This window comes from Triturus cristatus, chromosome 3_1, assembly GCF_964204655.1.
Source record: "Triturus cristatus chromosome 3_1, aTriCri1.1, whole genome shotgun sequence".
Lineage (NCBI taxonomy): Eukaryota > Metazoa > Chordata > Amphibia > Caudata > Salamandridae > Triturus > Triturus cristatus.
Window position 1 is genome coordinate 574129539 of NC_140583.1, and position 21759 is coordinate 574151297.

Sequence of the window (21759 nt, forward strand, 5' to 3'; positions counted from 1 at the left end):
TCCCTTCCAGGGCCCTAGTTTTGTGCACTACTAGTCAGTGTCTTGCATGGCTCTGTGCTTCTGGCTTTGAAAGTCGTGTCAGAACTGACGTCAGCACGCAGGGGCGACGTTTAAGTAGACACCGCGACGTCATCCTGGCTACCACGCTGCTGCCGACGATCTCGGAGTCCACCGACGCCACCTACGGATGCGCAGGGGTACTGCTACGAAAAGATTTCTCCAGATCTAGTTTGACGCCTGGGGGTAATTTTAAGGTAAGGAATCTATAACTAATGTGTGTCTCTTACAGATGCATGGTTACCTAAGGTAATTAACTTGTTCGATAAAACTAAATAGATAAAAACATGTGCAAATCTGTTTCAGTGAATAATTATTTGCACCCCGCTAAGTAAAGTGCCTTGATTTGTTTTGATCTTATTAAAAATGTGTTTCCATCACACTGCAGAATTTAAAATCCGTGCTTCTTATGTGCTCTCTTAACTGCTGGCATATTTTGAATATTTGCACAATCCATTTACATGTATGTATATTTTGTGATGTTAGTAAAAGAGGAATCCTACAGCCCTTCCTCCCAAGCTCCCAGTACTGTTGCAAGATTGTTATATAGTTCACTTTACAAAATCTTCTTTGTAATCAGATGATGAAAAGTAAACACCAATCTCTTGTTAAACAAACAGCTATTTGTCCGAAGTCATTGCCTGACCTTTGTCTTTGAACACACAACTAATGTGACAAGAAAAATGCAAGATTCAACAGCAGCTTTATTGCTCATTCACCTTCTGAACTCCAGCACGGTTATTTCTGGGGGTGCTGCAGCACCCACTCTTCCTAGCACCCCTGCTTCCAGCGCCTATGACCTGGCTCCTCCTTCTCTATCATTGTCTGAGCCTCAGCGATCTTACAGTGCCCTGGGTAGTTCCACTTCCAGTGTGTACCCAAGAACTATCCCTGGTGATTACTCTCACTTGTTGTATAATGGTTGTTTACACTGACTCAAGTTTTGGGTTGAGGGTTCGAACCAAGTAATAGAATTTTCAGTTGTCTTACCCTCCTCTAGTTTCTCTGACCCGTTCAATTCGCACGTTCATGTTCAGTGTGCAGTTGGGTCTGCTGAGTTTCGGTCTTGATTTTATTAACTGGAGCGTCTCAGTCAAGTTTTTCGTTGTTCTGTGGATTTTTGGTCTGTCTGCTCGTCCTCTCCCAGCTGGTGACTTACAGTTTTCCCCCAGTGTGGCTTTAATACTGATCGGTTGCTTAGTTCCTCTTTTAATGAGTTGGATGCTTTCTGGATTGAGACTAATGACGTTCTTTTTTAGATTCTTTGCCAGCCAACCTCTTAGCTCTCTGTTGCGTTTCACTATAGTTTCCATATTTGTGATCTGCAATGAGTTTATCTATGGATCAGAGACGTAATGTAGAAAACTGGACTTTATTTTATTACCATTAGCTGTTGTTCATGTGCTGTCGCCACAAGTGTTCAATACTAATTCAGATGTGTCTGTAGAGTCTGTCTTCAAATTTACGAATTTTGCAACAGCATGATGTACCATGTCTGCATTCGCATTCTAAAATTCTAGTGACTAGTTTAGCCCTCCAACCGCTTCATCATGGACATCACCTCCTCCCCTGAAATAAAAAAGTTTTGTCAACTTTATCCATGCTGTTCATAGTGCAAGAACTATAGAGACACATCACGCTAAGGCACGCCTAGGGGGAGGGAGGATGGCGGAAAGGGAGGGAGTTTGGTAATTGACTGATTTTACAGGAACAAGAAGTCATGACTCAGAAGGATGGTACTGGCCAGGCTAATGGTTATATAGGGGAAATAGACGGGTCATCTATGCCAGGTATCCCAGAGGATGTAATAACACAATAATATACTGATATATATACATGTTAAATTGTACGATACTATGACCGGCTAAAGCTATTGATACCCTGTATACACTAATTATGGAAGGCTTGCAAGGCTCTATTGTATAATCTGAGTTTTAACAAGATATGGAAGAAAACCTTAACAAAATGTGTTAAAAATAAAAATATATACTTTATACATGATGGTATTTTGGGGGCAGGGGAATAATGACAGTTTTTACTCAATTTATCTGATACTTCGGCCTAGGATATCTTATGCAAAATTCATGTGGGTCTGAGGCCTTTTAGGGCACAAATGGGAGAATCGATAAGCAACAAAATTGTTCTGGTTTTGACTCGTTTTATGCAGCTGCAGTTTTCTTACTTTTTCTTTGTGATTTTCTCCCTTATGCAGTCATTCAGCATCTGAAGAATCCAACCACTCCGCATCTGCGTCAGACTCCGGCAGTCAATCCGAAAGTGAACATGGGAGTGGGCACGGCAGTGACCATGCCAGTGGGCATGAAAGTGAACATGCCAGTGGGCATGGAAGCGAACATGCCAGTGGGCATGGAAGTGAATCTAACAGCAGCTCTGCGTATAGAAGTCAGTCTGAATCTGAAAACGAGTCTACAGGTTCTAAATCGCGGAAGAATTCCACCGAAAACAAAGAGAAAAATGTCCCTAAAAAGCAGCGGTTGGCAGACGTGAAGAAGGTATGTTTTGTTTCCCAGCAATGCCTCCTTAGTGCTTGACTTTTATCTTGAAGGGTTCATAAACACAGGTGTAAATTATGTTGTCATCCCGCAGTAATCTAGAACGTGCATAAAATAGCAGTGGCCCGATTGAATGTTTCTGGTGGTTTCCATATTCTTGCATTGTACTCTAATGGATTTGTTTAATTGTGTATTAAGTTGTCTTGAAGGAACGTCCCATCCAACATAATAACAACGAGGGAAATTTGCTGGCGGGGGGGCGTGGCTAACTGGCCACAATGGTGGTCGCAAGTCTGTAGAGCTCCGCCGCAAACCCCCGAATTATCCTGTGAAGTGAAATCCTACGGCGCTGCCTGCGAGCAAAAAGACGGCGGAACGGAGGTGCGGTGAAGCGCTGCAGGTGAAACAGACGGGCTGCGGAGAGAAGGCAATGCCTGGCCGGCGGGGCTGACGACGGGGACTCTTCCCGAGAGCCGAGCGAACTGCGTCTGGGACTACGGAACCAGGTGGTGGCTACTGCGGTGGAGGCAAGTCTGGGACGACCGGGCTGGCATGAGACAGAGACGGAAATCGCCGGTGGCCGAGGTGCACGACTGCTGAACGGGACCCCGGAGGGCCCCGGAGGTGAGCCCTGGAACGCGGGCGGGCTGGAGCTGCGGCGCCGGGAGTCAGGAGCGGAGCCACGAGTGAGGCTGCTGGGGCGGGGACCCCACAAGCGTGGAAGCACAGAACTGGTGAGCACCGCGCCTGGGCAGCAGTACACAGCGCGACAAACGGCGGCGGACGGAGCGCGCTGAGCGCCGGAGACATAGACTCGTCCCCAGTAACGGCTGAGAGACGCGGGAGCTGGACAGCGGCGGCCATCTTGAGCCTCCACTCTGGGGTCGCTAGCTGCAACCCACATGAGGCACGAAGAAGAAGCAGTTGTGGGCATGGCGTGCGCGGAGTGATTGCAGCGAAGAGAGATTTAGGTGGTCCCCACTGGAGACGGCAGGAGAGACCTCCGGAGATGCCCATGCCTATAGGCTAATGGGACACGGTGGAAGCCAAGCATTGTGGGAAGCGCATCAGTGACAGACGTCGTGAGGCATATACAGTAGCAAGCCTGGGAGCGCAGTGCCTGTTGGAAAGCGCAGGTGAGCGGTGCAAAGCGGCGGTGACTGCTAACAAGACGCTTGGTGAGGTTGTGGCGGAGGGGGTGGACAGAACTCCTGAAGGCGCCATGAGGCTGAACATTATGGTGCGGAGGAGGGTGTGAACGGCGCAGCTGCACTTGAGGAGAGGCCCAGGGGTGAGCTGCAGCGCTATACCGGGAGGCCCCCACCCGACCATTGTCTGCCACCTTGGGGTGTGCCCGTCTCTGCGGGTTAGGGTGTGCTGCCTCACTTGGCGCCTGACGGGTGCTGGAGGTCACATTGTGGTTCCTGGAGGCGGAGCTGTCCGTGACTACTTGGCGCTGTCGCTGCTGAGAGCGGGGGCGGAGGATACGAGCCACCGCAGGCATACTTTCAGTGGCGGGGGTGGACCCCACAGACGGACCCGGATTGAGATCAGTTGAGCGTGGAGCCTCCCTGGGAGGTGGACCTTGCGGATCCTCAGCGGGGGATGAGGGTTGAGTGAACCTCGCCTGCTGATCCATTGGCTTTGCTCTGGGGAACGGACGAGGTGACGCTGGGGGTGCCCCTGGCCTACAGAAAATTGGCGACGAATGCCAACGGCGCAGCAACTAGTGATGGGCCGCATGCGCGCCAGGCAGCAACAGGGCCCACTGCAGATGCCGGCCCCCGATCGCCCCCGAAACCGAGTGGAGATGGAAGAGGGACCGTCGTCTGCGTCACTTGCGGCCAAACTGGACTCTGTGCTGGCCGCTGTGGAGAAGATAGGGTCAACTCTGGAGCACACCAGGACGTCCCTGGAGAATCGCAGAGATAAGGTCACGTCTGACTTTACACTCCTGCATGCGGACCACAGGAAGCTGGCGGACTCGGTCGCCACCCAGGGGGAGACACTCAAGGAGCTGCAACCGATCACTCGCAGTCACGCTGCTGCCCTACAGGACATGTTGGACCGTATCCATGCCCTTGAAGACAGGGCGGAGGACGCAGAAGGGCGATCCCGCCGCAATAATGTTCGCGCTGTGGGCCTTCCGGAGGGAGAGGAGGGGCGAGACCCGGAGAAATATGTGGAGAACTGGCTTCGCACGTTTATGCCACCGGGGAAACTGTCGGCCCACTTCGCGGTGGAAAGAGCTCACCGAGTGCCTGCCCAGAGACCGCCGCCGGGGGCCAGGCCTAGGCCCTTCTTGTTCAGGCTGTTGAGTTACAGAGACAGAGACGCCATTCTCAGAGAGGCCCGCAATGTGACCGGTCTCTCAGTAGGTGGCAGCCAAGTTATGCTTTTCCCGGACTATACAGCGCTGGTGCAGCGCCGCAGAAACAACTACATGGCAGTGAAACGCCAGCTCCGGGAATTGGCATTGCCGTATTCCCTGTTATTCCCAGCCAGGATGAGAGTGGTTGTCAAAGGGAAAACATACTACTTCGACTCCCCAGAGGAAGTCTGGAATTGGCTGGAAGAGAAGGGCTTATGGACAGGGCCGAAACCAGTGGATTCCGGAGATGGAGCCCGCCCCCACAAGAGAGAAGGGCGCAGGAGGCGGAGACGACCCACGCGGGAGAGGTCGGCGCGGGCAACGGCTCCCACGCCGGAGAAAATGAGACTGGAGCGCCAAAATGTACTGCAGGCGATCACGACACTTGCAAGCCCAAACCACGTAGATCCGTCTGACACGGACGAGCGACCCGAGGTGCTGAGGAGCAGATCTTCGTCGCCATCGACGACACACACTGAAGAATATCGTGGGCCAGTGGTCACCCCGCAGACTGCAGACGGTATCCTAGACTGAAAAGTGGCATAGCAAATGGCACTCATACAAGTATATGGTAGCTCGCTGCTTTACTTACATGGGCGGGGGAGGGAGTACGGAACATGGGACTGCCCGGCAAGCCCACTGATTGGGGAGAGTAAGTTGTACTGTCTATGGGTACCTTTCCTGTGCTACGGCCTGTAGCGGGAGAGCAATTGACGGGGCTGGCTCCTGGGAGTCTGGACTGGGCCTCACTAGCCGCACCACTCGACATTAGAGGACGCTTTCTTTAGTGGCACGCCGCACTTAAGGGGCACAAGGGGGACAGAGTCAGGGAGCTGACATCTACACACGCATTCCCCCAGGTCACACTCTGACCTAGTTTTCACCTGCGTACGGTTGTGCAAGTTTGGACGGACACACTTGTGCGGTTCGCCCCGATTGTTAAACAGTTTTTCTTACCATGTTGTTATTGTTACCTCAGACCACTACTCCCTTGCTTTGCTGCATTGTGGACTGGCTGCTGCGGGCCCTGGGCCCACCTCCCTCTGAACTTATACTGCTTAGACATGACACGCGTTAATGTTATGACGTGGAACATACGGGGCATGCATACTCCCTCGCGAAGATACTCTGTCTTTGCCTACCTCCAGCGACACGCGGTCGGTATTGCTCTTTTACAAGAGACACACATGACACAGCCTGAATTAGAGAAACTGCGCAGGCGCTGGAGAGGCCAGCTATATGGTACAGTGTACTCGGCACATGCCAGGGGCATGCTCGTGTGGGTTAGGGCGGGAGTTCCGTTCGTCTGTGGGGAGGTGTCCGTGGACGCTGCAGGCAGATACACGCTGGTACGGGGCATACTTAATGGCCTGCCTGTACTACTAGCCTCGATCTACGCTCCAAACACCGATCAAGTATCCTTCCTTGCCCGGCTCTCACTGGCGCTTACCCCGTACGCTGGGCTCCCCTGGTTGCTGGGAGGGGATTTTAATGCGGTACTCGACGTACACCTTGATAGGTCATTCCCTCCGCTGCGCGCGACGTCTGCTGCATCCACGGCGCGCGCGCTGGCTGATTGGCTCTCACAGTGGGGAGTACTAGATATTTGGCGAGCTCTATACCCTATGGACCGCGTCTATTCCTACTACTCCAAACTGCACGATCTTCATGTGCGACTGGATAGGATAGTAGGATCTCAGGCGTTGCTGCCGCTGGTGGCACGGACGGACTACTTGGGGCGCACACACTCCGATCATAATCCAATGTGGCTCCAACTTAACTGGGAAGTGGATCGCCCACCCATCCCTACATGGCGTCTACAACCCACAGCGCTAGAAGATCCGGAGTTTCGCTCCTCAGTGGAGACTGCTCTCCTCTCTTATTACGAACTTAATGAGGGCACGGCGAGCGACGCAAGGGTGGAATGGGACGCACTTAAAGTGGTGCAACGCGGTCACTGCTTGGGAGCCACATGGAACACACGGAGGCAGCTGGCGAAGTCGCTAGCCCTACTGGAGTCCCAGCTGTTGCAGTATGAGCGGGAAGGCGAAGGACCGGGTGGGCGGGCTCGGCAGCTGGCAGACCTGCGTGCGGCTCACGCGGCGCTGTTGGAGCGCCTGAGGTGTTTGAATTATGCGGCACATACAGCGCGCACGCATGCTTCAGCGGACAGGGCGGGTCGGCTGCTGGCCTGGCTTTTGCGACAAGAGGCCAACCGGGCTCCGATAGCGGCACTGCGCACGGCGGAGGGAGAACTGGTGTGCACCCAGAGAGAAATTCACAGGGTTTTGGTAGACCATTACACCCAGTTGTACCGCGCGCGGGGTCACTGCTCAGGGGGAGATTTGGAGCGGATCCTTGGGCATACACAGCTGCCAGCGGTTACGGCCGAGCACTTAGAGGCCCTGAATTGCCCTATCACATTGGAGGAGATAGGGGAAGCTATATCCTCCATGGCGACCGGGAAAACTCCGGGTCCGGATGGAGTACCCACCGAGTTTTACAAGGCCTACCGGGAACACTTGGTGCCACATCTCCATAAGGTGTATATGGCGGCGGTTGAGGCGGACAGACTGCCTCCTTCGATGCGTGAGGCTTATCTGGTGTCTCTCCCCAAGCCGGATCGGGACCCCATGGAATTGGGATCGTACCGCCCCTTAGCGCTTCTTAACACTGACTATAAGATCCTTGCAAAGGTGTTGGCGGAGCGCCTGGCACCGGTGGTCTCGCACCTAGTCCATAAAGATCAGAACGGATTTGTGCCGAAACGAAATACGTCCTTGAATTTGCGGAGGTTTTTCAGGGTGGCGGCGGATAGCACACAGGCATGGCCTAGAGCGGGCTGTCTACTGTTAGATCTGGAAAAGGCATTTGATTGCCTGGAGTGGCGATACATGTCGGCCCTGCTGCTGCGATACGATCTTGGCTTGGCATTTTTACAGCTGGTGGGTCTTCTCTACAAAGACCCTACGGTGCGGGTACGGCTAGGCCCGTATACCTCGGACGCCATACCGATTGGTAGGGGGACCCGACAGGGTTGCCCACTATCGCCGCTCCTGTTCGCTCTGGCGATGGAGCCTCTGGCAATGGCCATGCGGGAGAGGATGGGAGCTGGCATACCACTGGGGGACGCGGTCCATCAGGTGTCCCTCTATGCGGATGACCTGCTGGTATACGTTAAAGATGTGGACGATATACCCCCGCAGTTGGCCCAAATTTTGGGTGACTTTGCTGCCCTTTCGGGGCTACGGGTGAATGCCAGCAAATCTTGTCTCTACGCATTTAGCGAGGGGCGACAGGATCCCGGATACATCTTGAATGGCACCAGAGTACAGTGGAGAGGAGACACCTTCCGATACCTCGGACTTTGTATCTACCGTCAGCCAGCGGACCTGCTGGATGGCAACCTAGGCAGGGCAGTTGCGGCTATAAAATCCCAGATACGCTTCTGGACTACATTGCCTCTGACGGTCACGGGTAGGGTGGCACTATCTAAAATGGTGATCCTTCTGCGGCTCCTATATTACTTTACTAACCTGCCCCTGTATGTCCCAGCGGCCTTCTTTGCCAAACTGTCACAAACTCTCAGACTTCATATGGGGGAATGGCCGTCACAGGATGTCGCTTAAAAAGCTTTATCTCCCTACAGACCAGGGAGGATTGGCTGTACCCTGCTTTGAACACTCTTACTTGGCGGCCCAGCTACAGTGGATAGCCCGCTGGCTGGCGGATAGAGGCCGAGAAGATACCGCAACACTGCTGCCGCCGTACTCACTTGAGCAGTTGCTGGTGCTTTTCCACCCGGCCGCCAGGACTGCGGCGCCGCCCCCGCTCCTTCTGGCTGTGGCGCACCGCTGCTTTCGCAGGAGTCTCTTCCTCACTCGACATGTGACCCCATACGCGCCGGCGCTGCCGCTGGAGGGAACCCCCAGAGCGGCGGGACCGCTCACCTCCCGTGCGCTGCTGCAGTGGCGAGAGGTGGATATTCAGACTCTGGGAGATTTGTACCGGGACGGGGTGCTCCTCTCGTGTGACTCGTTGGTGGAGGAGTGGGGGCTATCGCCGGGGCAATTCCTGACTTACCACTCTATAGTTAGGACCCTGGTTGCTAGATGGGGGGATATGACCGCGGAGCCCAGTCAACACCTCACTATACAATATCTGCACGTGATGGGGAGAGGCCGGCGGCTGATTAGTTGGTTTGCAGCATCATTACGAACGCACACGGCGTTGGCCCTGGAACCACTTAAAGGCAAGTGGGAAACAAACTTAGGGAGGCAGCTGACAGATACAGAATGGGTCTGTATACTGAAAAGCCCGGTGCGTATACCTAGAAATATGCGCCTTCGGCAGATACAGCTGTTTGTACTCCACAGAGCGTATCTCACCCCCGCAGCTCTTAATCGCTATTTTCGCTGTAATGACGCAAAATGCCCTAGGTGCGCGGAGATGGGGGTTGATCTCATTCACATGCTGTGGGGCTGTTGTAAGCTGCAATCCTACTGGAGCGCGGTCCACGACTCCCTGCGTGCCATCACACATCGGGACATGCCCTTTGACTGGATGGTCCACCTGTTGCACCAATTTCGCAGATCCCCGACAACTAAGGTGACGTCCCGATTCCTAGATCTGGGATTCGCGGTCGCAAAACGTCTCATAACTAAGAGGTGGAAGGCACAGGACCCACCTCACGCGCGGGCATGGAGGTACTCGCTTGCTGCATGGGCCGGGGCAGAGGGGACCGCTATTAGGCGGGAAGAGACATTAGGACTGCGGAAGATGCCCATCGCCACGCAGTGGGAGGAGCTACTCCGGGCACTTCGACGGATTGAGGAGGTGGATGGGGAGGATGTGGCAGCAAGTGGGGGGACGACTCAGAGGCGGGCGTCAGGGGACCTGCCGGAATGACTTCGTGATGTTCCACGCCTGACATGCAGCTAGTTTAGACATCATGACAACACGCGCTTCTGTATGGGGCGGTGAGCCCCGTCTGCGCCATAGCGCACCAACGTGGAGGGCGGGAGACGGGCGGGTGGCGGGCGCAGGGCTATGTCTAACAGAGCTGGTCTGGGTTCGAGGTGGTTGAGGTTTTCCATGGGGTGGTTGTTCTACCACCATTTGTTGGGAATAGTTGCAGATCTGGTTGAGAGGCTTACTGGGACAATTTGCTGAACCACTGCAGAGAAACGGAGGGTTGCGCATCGTACTGTTTAAAGGTTGAGATATATGACCATGTTTCTATCTCGTGCGATGTATACTGCTATTGGCGCCAAAGTTCCGACTACGGACTACATAAGCCTGTGTGCTGTAAGTTTGCAACTATGATTACAAAATTAATAAAAACAGATTTAAAAAAAAAAAAACGAGGGAAATTTGCTGGCCTCTAAATAAGAGCATGGTTGTGTTGAAGGGATTGGCGCTCGACCCTTTCGTGAGCAGATAATAACTGTGCTCATTGAAACTATATCCGCTTTTCTGCAGCATCCCAGCTTTGTAACTACAATACACTGCACTCTTAAATACTCGCTATTTGACATTGTTTTTTTTTTTGTTGCTCCCTTCCCTTTCGTTTTTTTCTCCCTCTTCAAATGGTCTAAGTCTAATAATTAATCCTGACTCTTGTACACCCATACAACCAGCATCATTTGACAATATATAATCAAAAGTAGCACTGTAAGCCTTAGTCAACTTTCCGCGTTATCACACCTTTCTTATTGTCCTCTTTAAAAAAAAAAAAAAAAAAAAAAAAAACATTTTTTGTAACTTTAATTTTCTTGAAAATTCCGACACAAAAGTTTTGGTTGTAGTGAGATTCTTGTCATTGATGGATCAGTCATCGATAAAGGGGTCTTACTCATCAGTAAGAGCTCTTTCAGTCTTATAGACTCGCTCCGCATCAGCTCTTCAGTATTCTATAGCAGAATAGCAACTAACCATTAGCCCACCCAAGGGCTGTCTTCAACAGGAAACAATATTTTACTTGGGCTCCGGATTCACCAGCTTATTCTAGGCTACATGTCTGTCCTTGGCTTCTGGCTAATCACAGGCCTCAAGCTTTTTCTCAGTTAGATTTGGGATTACTATCACGCTTCTTGGTTAGCTTTGAATGCAAGTGTTACTACTCTGTCCCTTCTAAATGTAATTTAATTTCTGATAGATTCTTCTAACTTCAGAATCTTCAACTTCTAAATTTCCTCAGGCACCGAAATGGCTCCAAAACATTTCCTGCAGCACCTCCCGCATGTAGGCACTTTGCGTCATGGGGCTCTGCATTGGTCTTACGTTTCTGGAAGTGGCAGTTCCGGCGCACATAAAAGAGCCTTCCATGCATCACTTCCTTTCTTCTGTGTCTTTCGATGCAGATCCGGACTGCCGCTCTCATACGTTTGTTGGTGTTTTACCGAGTTCCAAAATAATTTTTGTGGCAGTGTGCTAGAAAATATGTCCTCTCTAAAGACAACAGGCTTCAAGCCACGCTGCAACTGCAGGAAGCCGATATCAGTTACTGACCAGCAAGATGTCTCTTTGGTGTCTCGTATATAAACCTGACTCCAAATCATGTTCATCCGAATGCCATCAGGGGGTGAAGCTGTGTATTGCGACAAAAAATTAGTCTATTCAAATTTTGGGCCCACTTCAAATCCAAGTCTCACTTTTGGTCTAGGTTACTGTACCCGGACAAATCCAAAAAGAAGTTGAAAAAGTCTGAAGATGTTGAGGTTTGAGTACTCTTCTCACTGCTCCCGATATAAGGAGAGATCACGTTGTCACTACTCCCAGGGCACGACTTCACATCTGTTGTCCAACTCTGACCACATCCCAGGCCAATTTTCAGGAATTTCCTAGGCCATCATCAAGGCCTTCAAAGAGGCCTGTTGCAGCTTTTTCAGATGATTTTGAGTCCCTCTGGAGCCCCTTTACACCCCATGGATGCTTGAGGCCCCAAGTTAGACTTCTGCTGGTGGGGCTGGGTTCATTATTTGTGCAAAACCATGCCTCCAAAGTTAACACCTGATAGTAGCCTCAGATCCGGCTGGTATCTTGCAATGAGATCACAAAGGCCTATCCCTCGGTTTGAGAAGATTATCTCACTCTGTCTCTGCCTTCATGCCAGTATTTCTGACAGCTTGAGGATATGTTGGGTCAGGTTTCAGATTTAGTGTAGAATCTTTAGAATGTCCTCATGAGGATGAGGCAGACATGGTGCTACCCCTTCACTATTTTGATGCTGGTCTATATTTAGACCTTCAGATTGCTAGTGGCCTTGATACTATTGGGGCTCCATTGCAAGTAAAAAGTGCCACCTTTGCTGTGGTAGTCCACAGAGCTGCAGAGGTGTTGAAAGTATAATTTCCATCTTGGCAAACCATATCGAATTTGCTTATAGACATCTTGAGCATCACAGGCACTACCAGGGATGTGACGACATCCCTAACAGACATTCCATTTGAGGTGTTAGTGATGTTTGGTGACAAGGCAGACTCTGCATTGGAACAATTAAGAAATAACCGTACTGTGATCCGTCAGTTCCACTAACAATACTGAGAGTTTTAAAGTACTCCTGGGCCTTGCTTCCTGGTAGAGGCAGCCTTTCCAGCCTATTCAGCAGCATGTTCAACCCTTTCGTGGCACTTGGTGACATGCTGGTAGCAGAGGCCTAGGCCACCAGCAAGGTTAGTTTTGCAAAATTAAATTTCTGGATTCACATGCTGTGAATTATTTTACCATCTAGTGGTTGGGTCTGAAATCCTCTTGTTCTCATTTTCTCTTTTGTGCAGGGTGTCTGTAGCCATTTGGTGCTATGTCTGTCCTCCCATGACTTCAGACGTTGTCCCATAAATCCCAGTGCGTGGTTGCCATCTTCAGATCCTTTTTTTATACTGTTGGGTCTGAAAGCATCAGACAGTGCTCCACAAACGCTGAGAAAGAAGAGGATTGAGGTCAGGATTGTCGAAGAGACAGAGGAAAACCCCACTACTAAAGACATTTGTGGAGAGAAAACTATAAAACATCGAAGATAACCAAAAAGTATAGGCAACATGTGTTAGGTCGACCACGTGGTTGGCAAATGCAGCGGCAGGAGGCAGAATCCATCGAGGGAAATGAACATTCCCTTTAGATTCTGTCCCAGGTACTACCATAAGTTCGCCCAGAAGGACAACCACCAGGTCTGCAACCTCTGCTTGCCGAGGGACCATAGCATCAAAGGCGGCATGGCATACACCGAGTTCCTCTCGAAGATGCTGAGTACTCGAGCCAAGCAGAGACAGGCATATTACATCAGACACAGAAGGAGGAGAGTCCATCCTTAAGAGAGTTAGGCCTGTCGAGCGAAAAAGAGGACAATGTGGGCACAGAAGCAGCACAATCTGTAGGGTCTGATGCAGAGAGAGAAGTTGTCGAGGAATGTGTAGGAAAGTAGCTCTTTTTGACATGGTCACCCCCGCTTTTTGCTTGGTAACTGATGTGATTTTGACAGAACATGCACTGTGGTCCTGCTAATCATGTCCCCAGTGCCAGAGCTCCTTCTCAAAACTGTACAATTGTTCCCCCAATTGACAAAACATTTAGCACCCTCTATTAGTCCATAGTAAATGTATCCCTTGTGCCTAGGGCCTGAGGTACTAACGAGGGGCCCTAAGGGCAGTACTGCAAATTGTGCCACCCTAAAGGACCCATCTCCAAGCTCATGCAAAGCTGCCATTGCAGGCTGCGTGTCTTGGAGCAGACAAAAGGGAAAACATGACATGTCACACATCCCTGTGTGCCATGTCCCTTAACACTGCATGTGATATTTGTAAGTCACCCCCTACAGCAGGTCTGACATCCCTATGGTAGGGTGCTGAATATTACATGTGAGGCAATACCTGCATGAGCATTCTCCTGTGCTGGTCAGGCCTATTACTGCCAGTGCAAGTGGACAGGAAAGCCATTATAAAATGTGCTGGAAACTAGTGAAAACGAGTACCCCAGCTACATGATGGCTTCACTGAAAATAGAGATGTTTAGTGTCAAACATCTTGTATTGATAAACCCACACTGATTCCAGTGATGGTTTTACCAATACATTCATCCAGAGGGCACCTTAGAGGTGCCCCTGAAAACCTACCAGCCTCTAGTGCGCTCTGACTGGTTTCTGCCAGTCTGCCACCCTAGACACTGTTCTGCCCTCCTAGGGTGAGAGCCTCTGCTCTCGGTAGGCCCAGAACAAAAGCCTGTCCGGAAAGAGGGTGTAACGCCCCCTCCCACAGGAAGACCTGCTGATTGGTCTTCCTGGGCCAGCAAGCTTCAAAGAGCTGTTGCCTTTGGAATTCGAATCTGGCTTCCCTCACATGGGGAAGCAGCGTTTACATTGCATGTGCTACAACGCATGCGATTACAACGTGGTCATTACAATGACAGTGTTGTTAAAACGCAAGCCATTACATCGCAAGTAGTTTCTATGACTTGCTGTAGGGGACGCGCTAAACTAAGGAATAGTATAGTTTACTATTCCAACACCTTTCCTACTGTTGCACACGCTGGAGTTGGAATAGTAAATTATACTATTCCGAAGTCCAGCGCACCCCCTACAGCAAGTCATAGAAACGACTTGCGATGTAATGGCTTGCGGTGTAACATTGCATATTCCTCACAGGAGATGAATCAGCCTCCCTTTGTCCAGGACCCCCGTGGCACCTGGACAGGTGGGAAAATTAGCAAGTCAGGAAGGCGTGCCACCTCCAGACTAGTACCACCCCTAAGGTGGCCTAAACTGAGGTGGACACAATTTTTTTTCATTAGGCAGCAAACAGAATAGCCCCTTGCTTGATCTTTTGGAAGCCTTCGTCAAAAAGCGCTATAAAATGCACGTAATATAGAGCACCATAAAAATGCAACCGTTCAGTAGCATTTTTATGTTCGTAATATGCCTGCTTTTTAGTGTCCATTTGCAGCATGCTGTTTAACCTATCCTTTCATTAATCTGGATTAGGACTTTCTATATTTGTGTGAGAACCCCCTCCTATAATAGTTGGCTGGGGGCTTATTTCCACCAATGTGTCGATTGGCTGTAAATGTGGTAATATTTACTTTCATTGTAATGACAACCAATGTACTGCCTACGATGTAATTATTGGTGGTACACCATAGAAACCTCTCTATTATAAGGTATGGGTCTTGGGATGAGAGAACACATGCAGTGTTTTATTTTTAAAACTGAAATCACGCCCTCATTTAAACTCCGAATGATAGTACCTCGTGGAAAGAAGCTAAAGGCGGTCACGTTTTCCCCCAAGGAGGATCTGGTATGCCTTTGGGCTTCAGAATAAGTGCTTTGGAGTTTTCTCACAGATAGCTGCTGTAGGTGTGCGTTTGACTGATCTCTCCTATGGCCGTATTAACTAGGTTTCATTCATTACAGGCATAATTTGTGTTCTAATTAGGGCGTTTTTTGCAACCATGTACTCTTGTGCATATTCATAAATGTGTGAAAAACGCGAGGGATGCACAGAATACTGCATAAATAACACAAAGGCACCCAAGATTTGTGTACTTGCAAAATTCGTAGTTAATACACAATTCTGCAACACCTAGTTAGCTACTGCTTCTTGGTTGCACTGTCCACTTGAAGCAGGCACTACATTCCATTCCTTGGCTGGGCTTTTGGGAGACTGCTTCCAGAACTGCACTGTGCTGTTACATGAGCTAAATGACGGTAAGACTATTTGTGGCACATGGCTAAACACTTATAAGGTCCCAAAGGTGAGACCTTCTGTCTATGCCAAATGTTTGTTAAACTTGGCAACACTCTCTGGGCATTGGTTGCACGTCATTAATACTAGCTTAACACCCAAATATCGCAATAGAAAGGTGACCAGTCCAGCTTTGCAAAGGTCCTTCCATCGCACAGCAACATGTATTGTCGCATTTTTTGTTATGTTTGTACTGTTTGAGCTAGAAACATTTTATTTTGTTCAAATCTGCACATTATGAGGCAGATGATTGATAATGTGGCAAATGCCGCAAATCTACAATTATGCAAAAATCTCCGCGACTGCACAATCGCATAATTCCAGTGGCCCTGATTATAACACAAATAGCGTGCTTGCATCCATTTTTGATGAGAGGTCGCATTGCTCACTAAATACATAGTGCAAAAAACAGAAGTACTGTAAACGGCAGCTACTAGATTTCTGGTCATTCGCATTGTTCTCTGCTAAATATTTGCTGCGTATGATGCTTAACTGTGCAACATGGGATAACACATCCATTTAAGAAATGTTGCTTAACAAGCGTAATGTAAAAATTACCGAAATTATGGGAGGTTATGTTCGCGTATTGGACATTTCATTAGGGCCTAATGTTATTTGATCAAATGGAGTGGGGAAAATCTTACCTGGCTATTAACTTCCTGCACATTCCAGAGTGGTATCCGTTTCATCGAGCAGGATCCATAATCGCCAATTCTTTTAATTTAACGATACTAAGTTTAAGCTCTAAGAGACACCTGCCACCTGTCCCTTTAGCGTGCTGCTTTGCCTTGCTATAATCCTCTTGCACTTTCTTGCACAGATTATACCACCTCTTTTAAAAAAAATGGTTACAAGGCGTTTGGTAGTGGCAATGTCATTTATCGCTTGCAGAATACTGTACCAGATACCATTTTTAATGTGCTTAGATGTATGATGGGACTGTGCACCAAATAAGAACATCTTACTTTTCCAAGACAGAGCCAACAAGTGGTTCCAAATATTGTTTGGAAAGTTTAGCCTTCTTTTTTCTACATAGATTTGCATTGGCCATGTTTGCAAATACATTAACTTCAGCATAATTAATCTGCCAAACAATCCTCTGAACATAAAATTGTTTCTGTTTTCTTCCTGAACCGGGCTTTTCCAGCAGCAGCTTTAAAAATGATTTATTGGCAGCAAAATTCACAGGCCAGATTATCTGTTAGCATACAAAAATGTAAACACACCTGACATGCTTTGAGTTTTTATTCCACAAATCCACTCTGACATATTTGACACATTTCTGACAATTTGTAATGGTTGCTAGGCAGGCCCATCTGAAATATCAGGAACCCATCAACACCCTACCGAGAACTTAATTGGAACCTTTAAAATAGGTTCATAAATAAGATTACACTTCATATGTTAAACTGTCGAAAGAGAAATTAAGGTAATTAATTGTACTTTTCTTTGAACAAAATCTGCACCTAAGTGTCCACTTTTTGGAGTGAAAAGTATTTGTATGCAAAAACGTACTTACCTGAACGATTTTTCTCTGATGCCTATACATATTTATAGATACTAGCTATCTTTATAAATTGGTGTGGATCTCCTCCTTGAGTCATGTGCGTTATTTATTAATCATTGTGTGTATTTTCAAATGGCTAGTAGTCCTCTATGTTAATCCTAAGGCTGTATGACAAAACTACCCCCTAACAAAGCACTTTGGGATTGCCGTAGCAAGCCCCTGTCCACTCATTAGGGAGCCCCTGGTCTCTCATCACGGCATATCAGATGTTTGATATATCGCATAAAGAGCCAACTTCCTACAGAGTGGAAGAAGGTGCAGCAACTGTTAGACGTCGAAGCCCCTGCTCTGAATAAAAGACCGCCGACCGCACTTGACGCAGACGAGAAGGCGCTTTAAGTCAAAAGTACGAAGAGACAACTTTAAGCTGGAATGGTGGCAATTCTGCAAAAGAAGGATTTTGAGGTATCCCATCAGGAATTGCTAATTCCATTGAAAGCTTCTGAGGAGCTTCAATGAGACAAAGGAGGTTGAACTTGTTTCATTGACCACACCAAAGCCGCAAGAAGAAGAATATGAAATGTTCTTTGATGACCAAGAGATCGAAGATGACCAGAGAATATTTCCAGACACAAAGTATTGACGACCAGTGGCAAGACCTTGATGCCTATTCACCGGAGGAGGGAGTCCGCTCCTACCCCTCAAGGCCATCCCCTCCAGATGACATCGCCATGTATAATTTGGTGGTAAAAAGGGCAGCGAACAGGTATGGAGCCCAGCTCGAGGAAGAGAAGGCACAGATGTGCTTTCTTTTTTAAACCCTCGTGCCCTTGCAAAGCAAGAGTCAGTACCTCCCAATGTTCCCCAGCATTCTGAATCAGGTAAATGAAGCTTTCAAAGAGCCAGTAGTCTGCCAGGCTGAAAAGAAGTTTAAAACTCCGCCAAGGACCCACAATACAGCCAGGGAAATGCAGTAGCAGATTCTATAATCGTGGCCACAACAGGAAAGAGAGCCAACATCCACTGGCCCATCCCCAGAGAAAGAGAGCAAGAGTGTGTAAATGGTGGGGTGAAAAATGGAGAGAGGTACAGTAACACAGTGCAGGTTCGTCAACTCCAAAGGCCTTTTAAATCGATACGCCCACCAACAGTGTAAAAAGTGGGAGAGCTGATGAAATGCCTCTCAAAGAAGTTTCAAAGGCAGGTAGCCGCCCTAGTAGAAGAGGGAAAGATCGTCACCCACACGTATGTTGATGCAGCAGACACAGCCAGTAGAGAGATGGTCACAGGCAAAGCCCTGAAGAGGCACGTCTGGCTACGAGGCTAGAATCATCCGTACCTCCTTTACTGGAGAATATCTGTTTTGCTCAGCAGTGGCTGATCCACTGCAACAACTTAAGAAGGACAATGACGTGGCCAAGTCTTCAAGGGGTGTGGGGGGGTGGGTTGCAGTTTTAAAGTCACTAGCAGAGAGGGACAATCTGGAAGAGTTAAGTTTCCAGAGTGCGCCACCACAGCAGCCCTTAACACTAAAAGTGGGAGCCCTAAACAGAACAGATCCAGCCTTTTTTCGGCCTAACGAGAGGCTAGCCATCCAGTGGAGCCAGCTCCTTAGCCAAGGGACTCCGATAACCATCTGCCCCACCACCAGGGGTCAAACCAAAGAAAAGATCACACTTCGAGGAGGAGAGGCGTTGTCCTCATCGCTAGGTGCAGGAACTCATGGAAAAGAGAGCAATAGAGAGAGTGCCCACATCAGAAATCAGTCAAGGAGACTACACAACATACTTCCTCGGTTCAAAACCGCTCAAGTCTCTAAGACAAATTCTGGACTAACGCTTCTTAACCCCTTCGCCGCGGCGGGAATTCCGCCGCGGCGCGGGGGGGTGCGGGGGGGCAGCGCGGCGGGCCTGTGCTCATGACGGAGCCGCTCCGTCATGAGCCACAGTTGAGCTGTGCTCATGACGGAACGGTTCCGTCATGACTCCGCCCATTTGCGTTGTCGCCCCGCACAGGCGGGGAAACAGCGCCGCGCAGGCGGAGCGGCCGCCGACAGGATTGCCATGACGGAACCGTTCCGTCATGAGCACACGGCAACCGTGGCTCATGACGGAACGGTTCCGTCATGAGCAGGGAAGGGGTTAAACAAGTTCATAAAGACACAAAAATACAAAATGACAGTTCTGCAGGTGGTCAGTCCGCGGCTGAGGGGAAAGGACTACATGGAAACCATAGACCTAAAGGATGCCTACCTACACATTCCCATGAACTGCAAACACAAACAAATACCCACAGTTTATAGTCAACAAAAACCACTACCATGTCTACCCATACCTAGACGATTGGCTAATCAAATCCAACTAGCACTCGCAATGCAAAAGGAACATCAGGACAGTCGTGGACACTCTTCACAGACTAGGTTTCATACTCAACCTAGAAACGTCTTCAAAGAATCCAGAGAGAGAGATGATTCTCCTGGGAGCAAGAATCAACACTGAGGAGAGAGCTAAACGGACAAGTGGTCCAAGATGTGTTCCGGCAATGGAGCACTCTGCAGATCGATCTGTTTGCTGCTCCAGAAAACGCAACATGCCCAGACTTCGCATCCAGGCACCCTCACCACCCTCTCAGGAGAATGCCCGGTCGATTGACTGGTCAAGAAAATTTGCATATGCTTTTTCACCAATACCTTTAATGACTATAGTGATAAGGAAGTGCGGACAGTTGCAAATGACACAGAGTTTCCGCAGTGGACAAGACAGATGTGGTTCTCAGACCTAGTGGAGATAGCACAAGGAAAGGTAAAAAAAAATGCCGTCCTGGTACAACCTCCTCTACATGCAGAGAGGCAGAATCCACCACCCGGAAGCCAACAGCCTGAGCTTAGCGGCTTGGCTCCTGAGGACATAGACTTAAGGCATCTGGATCTTTCAAAGAGAACCCTGGACATCCTATAAAAAGCTACAAGGCCAAGTACTAGTAAATGCTACACAGTGAAGTGGCAGAGATATGTCCTGTGATGCGGGTAAAAAGAACTGTTCCACAACAAAACAGAGGACATTACAGTCACCAGGTACGTAATGTACCTCCTACATAACGGTTTGACGTCTACTTCACGAAATGTACACTTGACGGCCATTGTAGCCTACTCAAGAGGACATCGAGGGAGACTTTTTTTGCAAGGTTTTTAGAAGGAGCAAAAATAATGGCTCTACCTAGATCGACACCCACGCCAATGTAGAACCTCAACCTGATATGAACACATCCAACGAGAGAACCCTTTGTACCACTCTAAAAGTCAGAATTACAGTTCCTGACCCCAAAGGCTGCTTTCCTAATTGTGATCACATTGCTCTGCTGCGGCTGACCGCCTATGAACCCTACCTGCAAATGCACAAGGACAGATTAGTCATGCAGGGCAACCCACGCTTCCTCCCAAGGTCATATCACAGTTACACATGAATAAAAAACACAAGCCGAAAGAGTGCTGCATATGTTAGACATATCCAGAGACATGATGGTCTATTTAGAAAGGACTGAGGAGGTCAGAAAGGGAAGTCAAATCTTCGTATAATTTGCAGATTCAATCAATTACTCATCAGTGATCAAGGGTACCCTTGCAAGGTGGATAGTTAAAACAATCCAATTATGCTACCAAAAAGTAGGCATGCGCTTGGAAGCAAAACACAAAGCACATTCAAAAGGAAACCAGCATTTTCAATGCAATAGGGCTCGCATTATTAAAGTTTGAGCTGTTGGCATTGCTAATAATAATGCAACACCAATAGCAGCTCAAAGATTCAGTAATGTGAGACCTATTGCATTGCAATTGTTTTTTTTGTTGTTTTTTATATAGAAAGGTGAGTATTTATGCTGCATTGAGTACAGTGTAATTATGTGTTATTATGTGGCACAGAGTGGTATTGTGTGGAGTCCATTTATCTTGCATTAAGTAGCGAGTAATTATGTGACGTGCAATTATGTAGTACTGAGTGGTATGTGGAGTGTATTTATGTTGTATTGAATACAGTGTGATTATGTGATGTGTAATCACACACAACCACACCCACACCCACAACCACACACACACAACCACCACACCCACAACCACACTCAACCACGCATACAACCACACACACACTCAACCACACACACACTCAACCACACACACTCAACCACACACACACAACCACACCCCCACAACCACACACAACCACAGACACACACACACACCCACACAACCACCACACACACAACCACAACATAACACACAACCACACACAGCCACCCACACAACCACACACACACAGCCAACCGCGCACACACACACACACCCACACACAACTTAAGGGAATCAGGTAACGGAAAGAGAAAGAACTCTATCCAAATTCACACATTTTCAGTCCAGTCAGAAAGTATGACTTAGCCCCAATGAGTCCTTGTTTTGTAGCTAAGCAGATAGTCAATTATATCAGTAAGCCTGACACGACATTAGAAAAAGAGAAGTATAGTGCAATTATTAGGCACGCATTGTTTACCTTGTAACCGCGTAAATATTTGCAGCGCATTTTTCATTTT

General features: G+C 48.8%; 1 protein-coding gene across 2 annotated transcripts in view; it reads left to right on the forward strand.

The window, feature by feature from the left end:
• Positions 1–21759, forward strand: part of CHD2 (chromodomain helicase DNA binding protein 2) — a 1941047-nt gene that overhangs the window by 62868 nt on the left and 1856420 nt on the right. For both annotated transcript variants that reach the window (XM_085644496.1, XM_085644497.1), the window contains exon 2: positions 2270–2570. In XM_085644496.1, coding sequence (XP_085500622.1) covers positions 2270–2570 — 301 coding nt within the window. The remainder of the gene's footprint in view (positions 1–2269; positions 2571–21759) is intronic.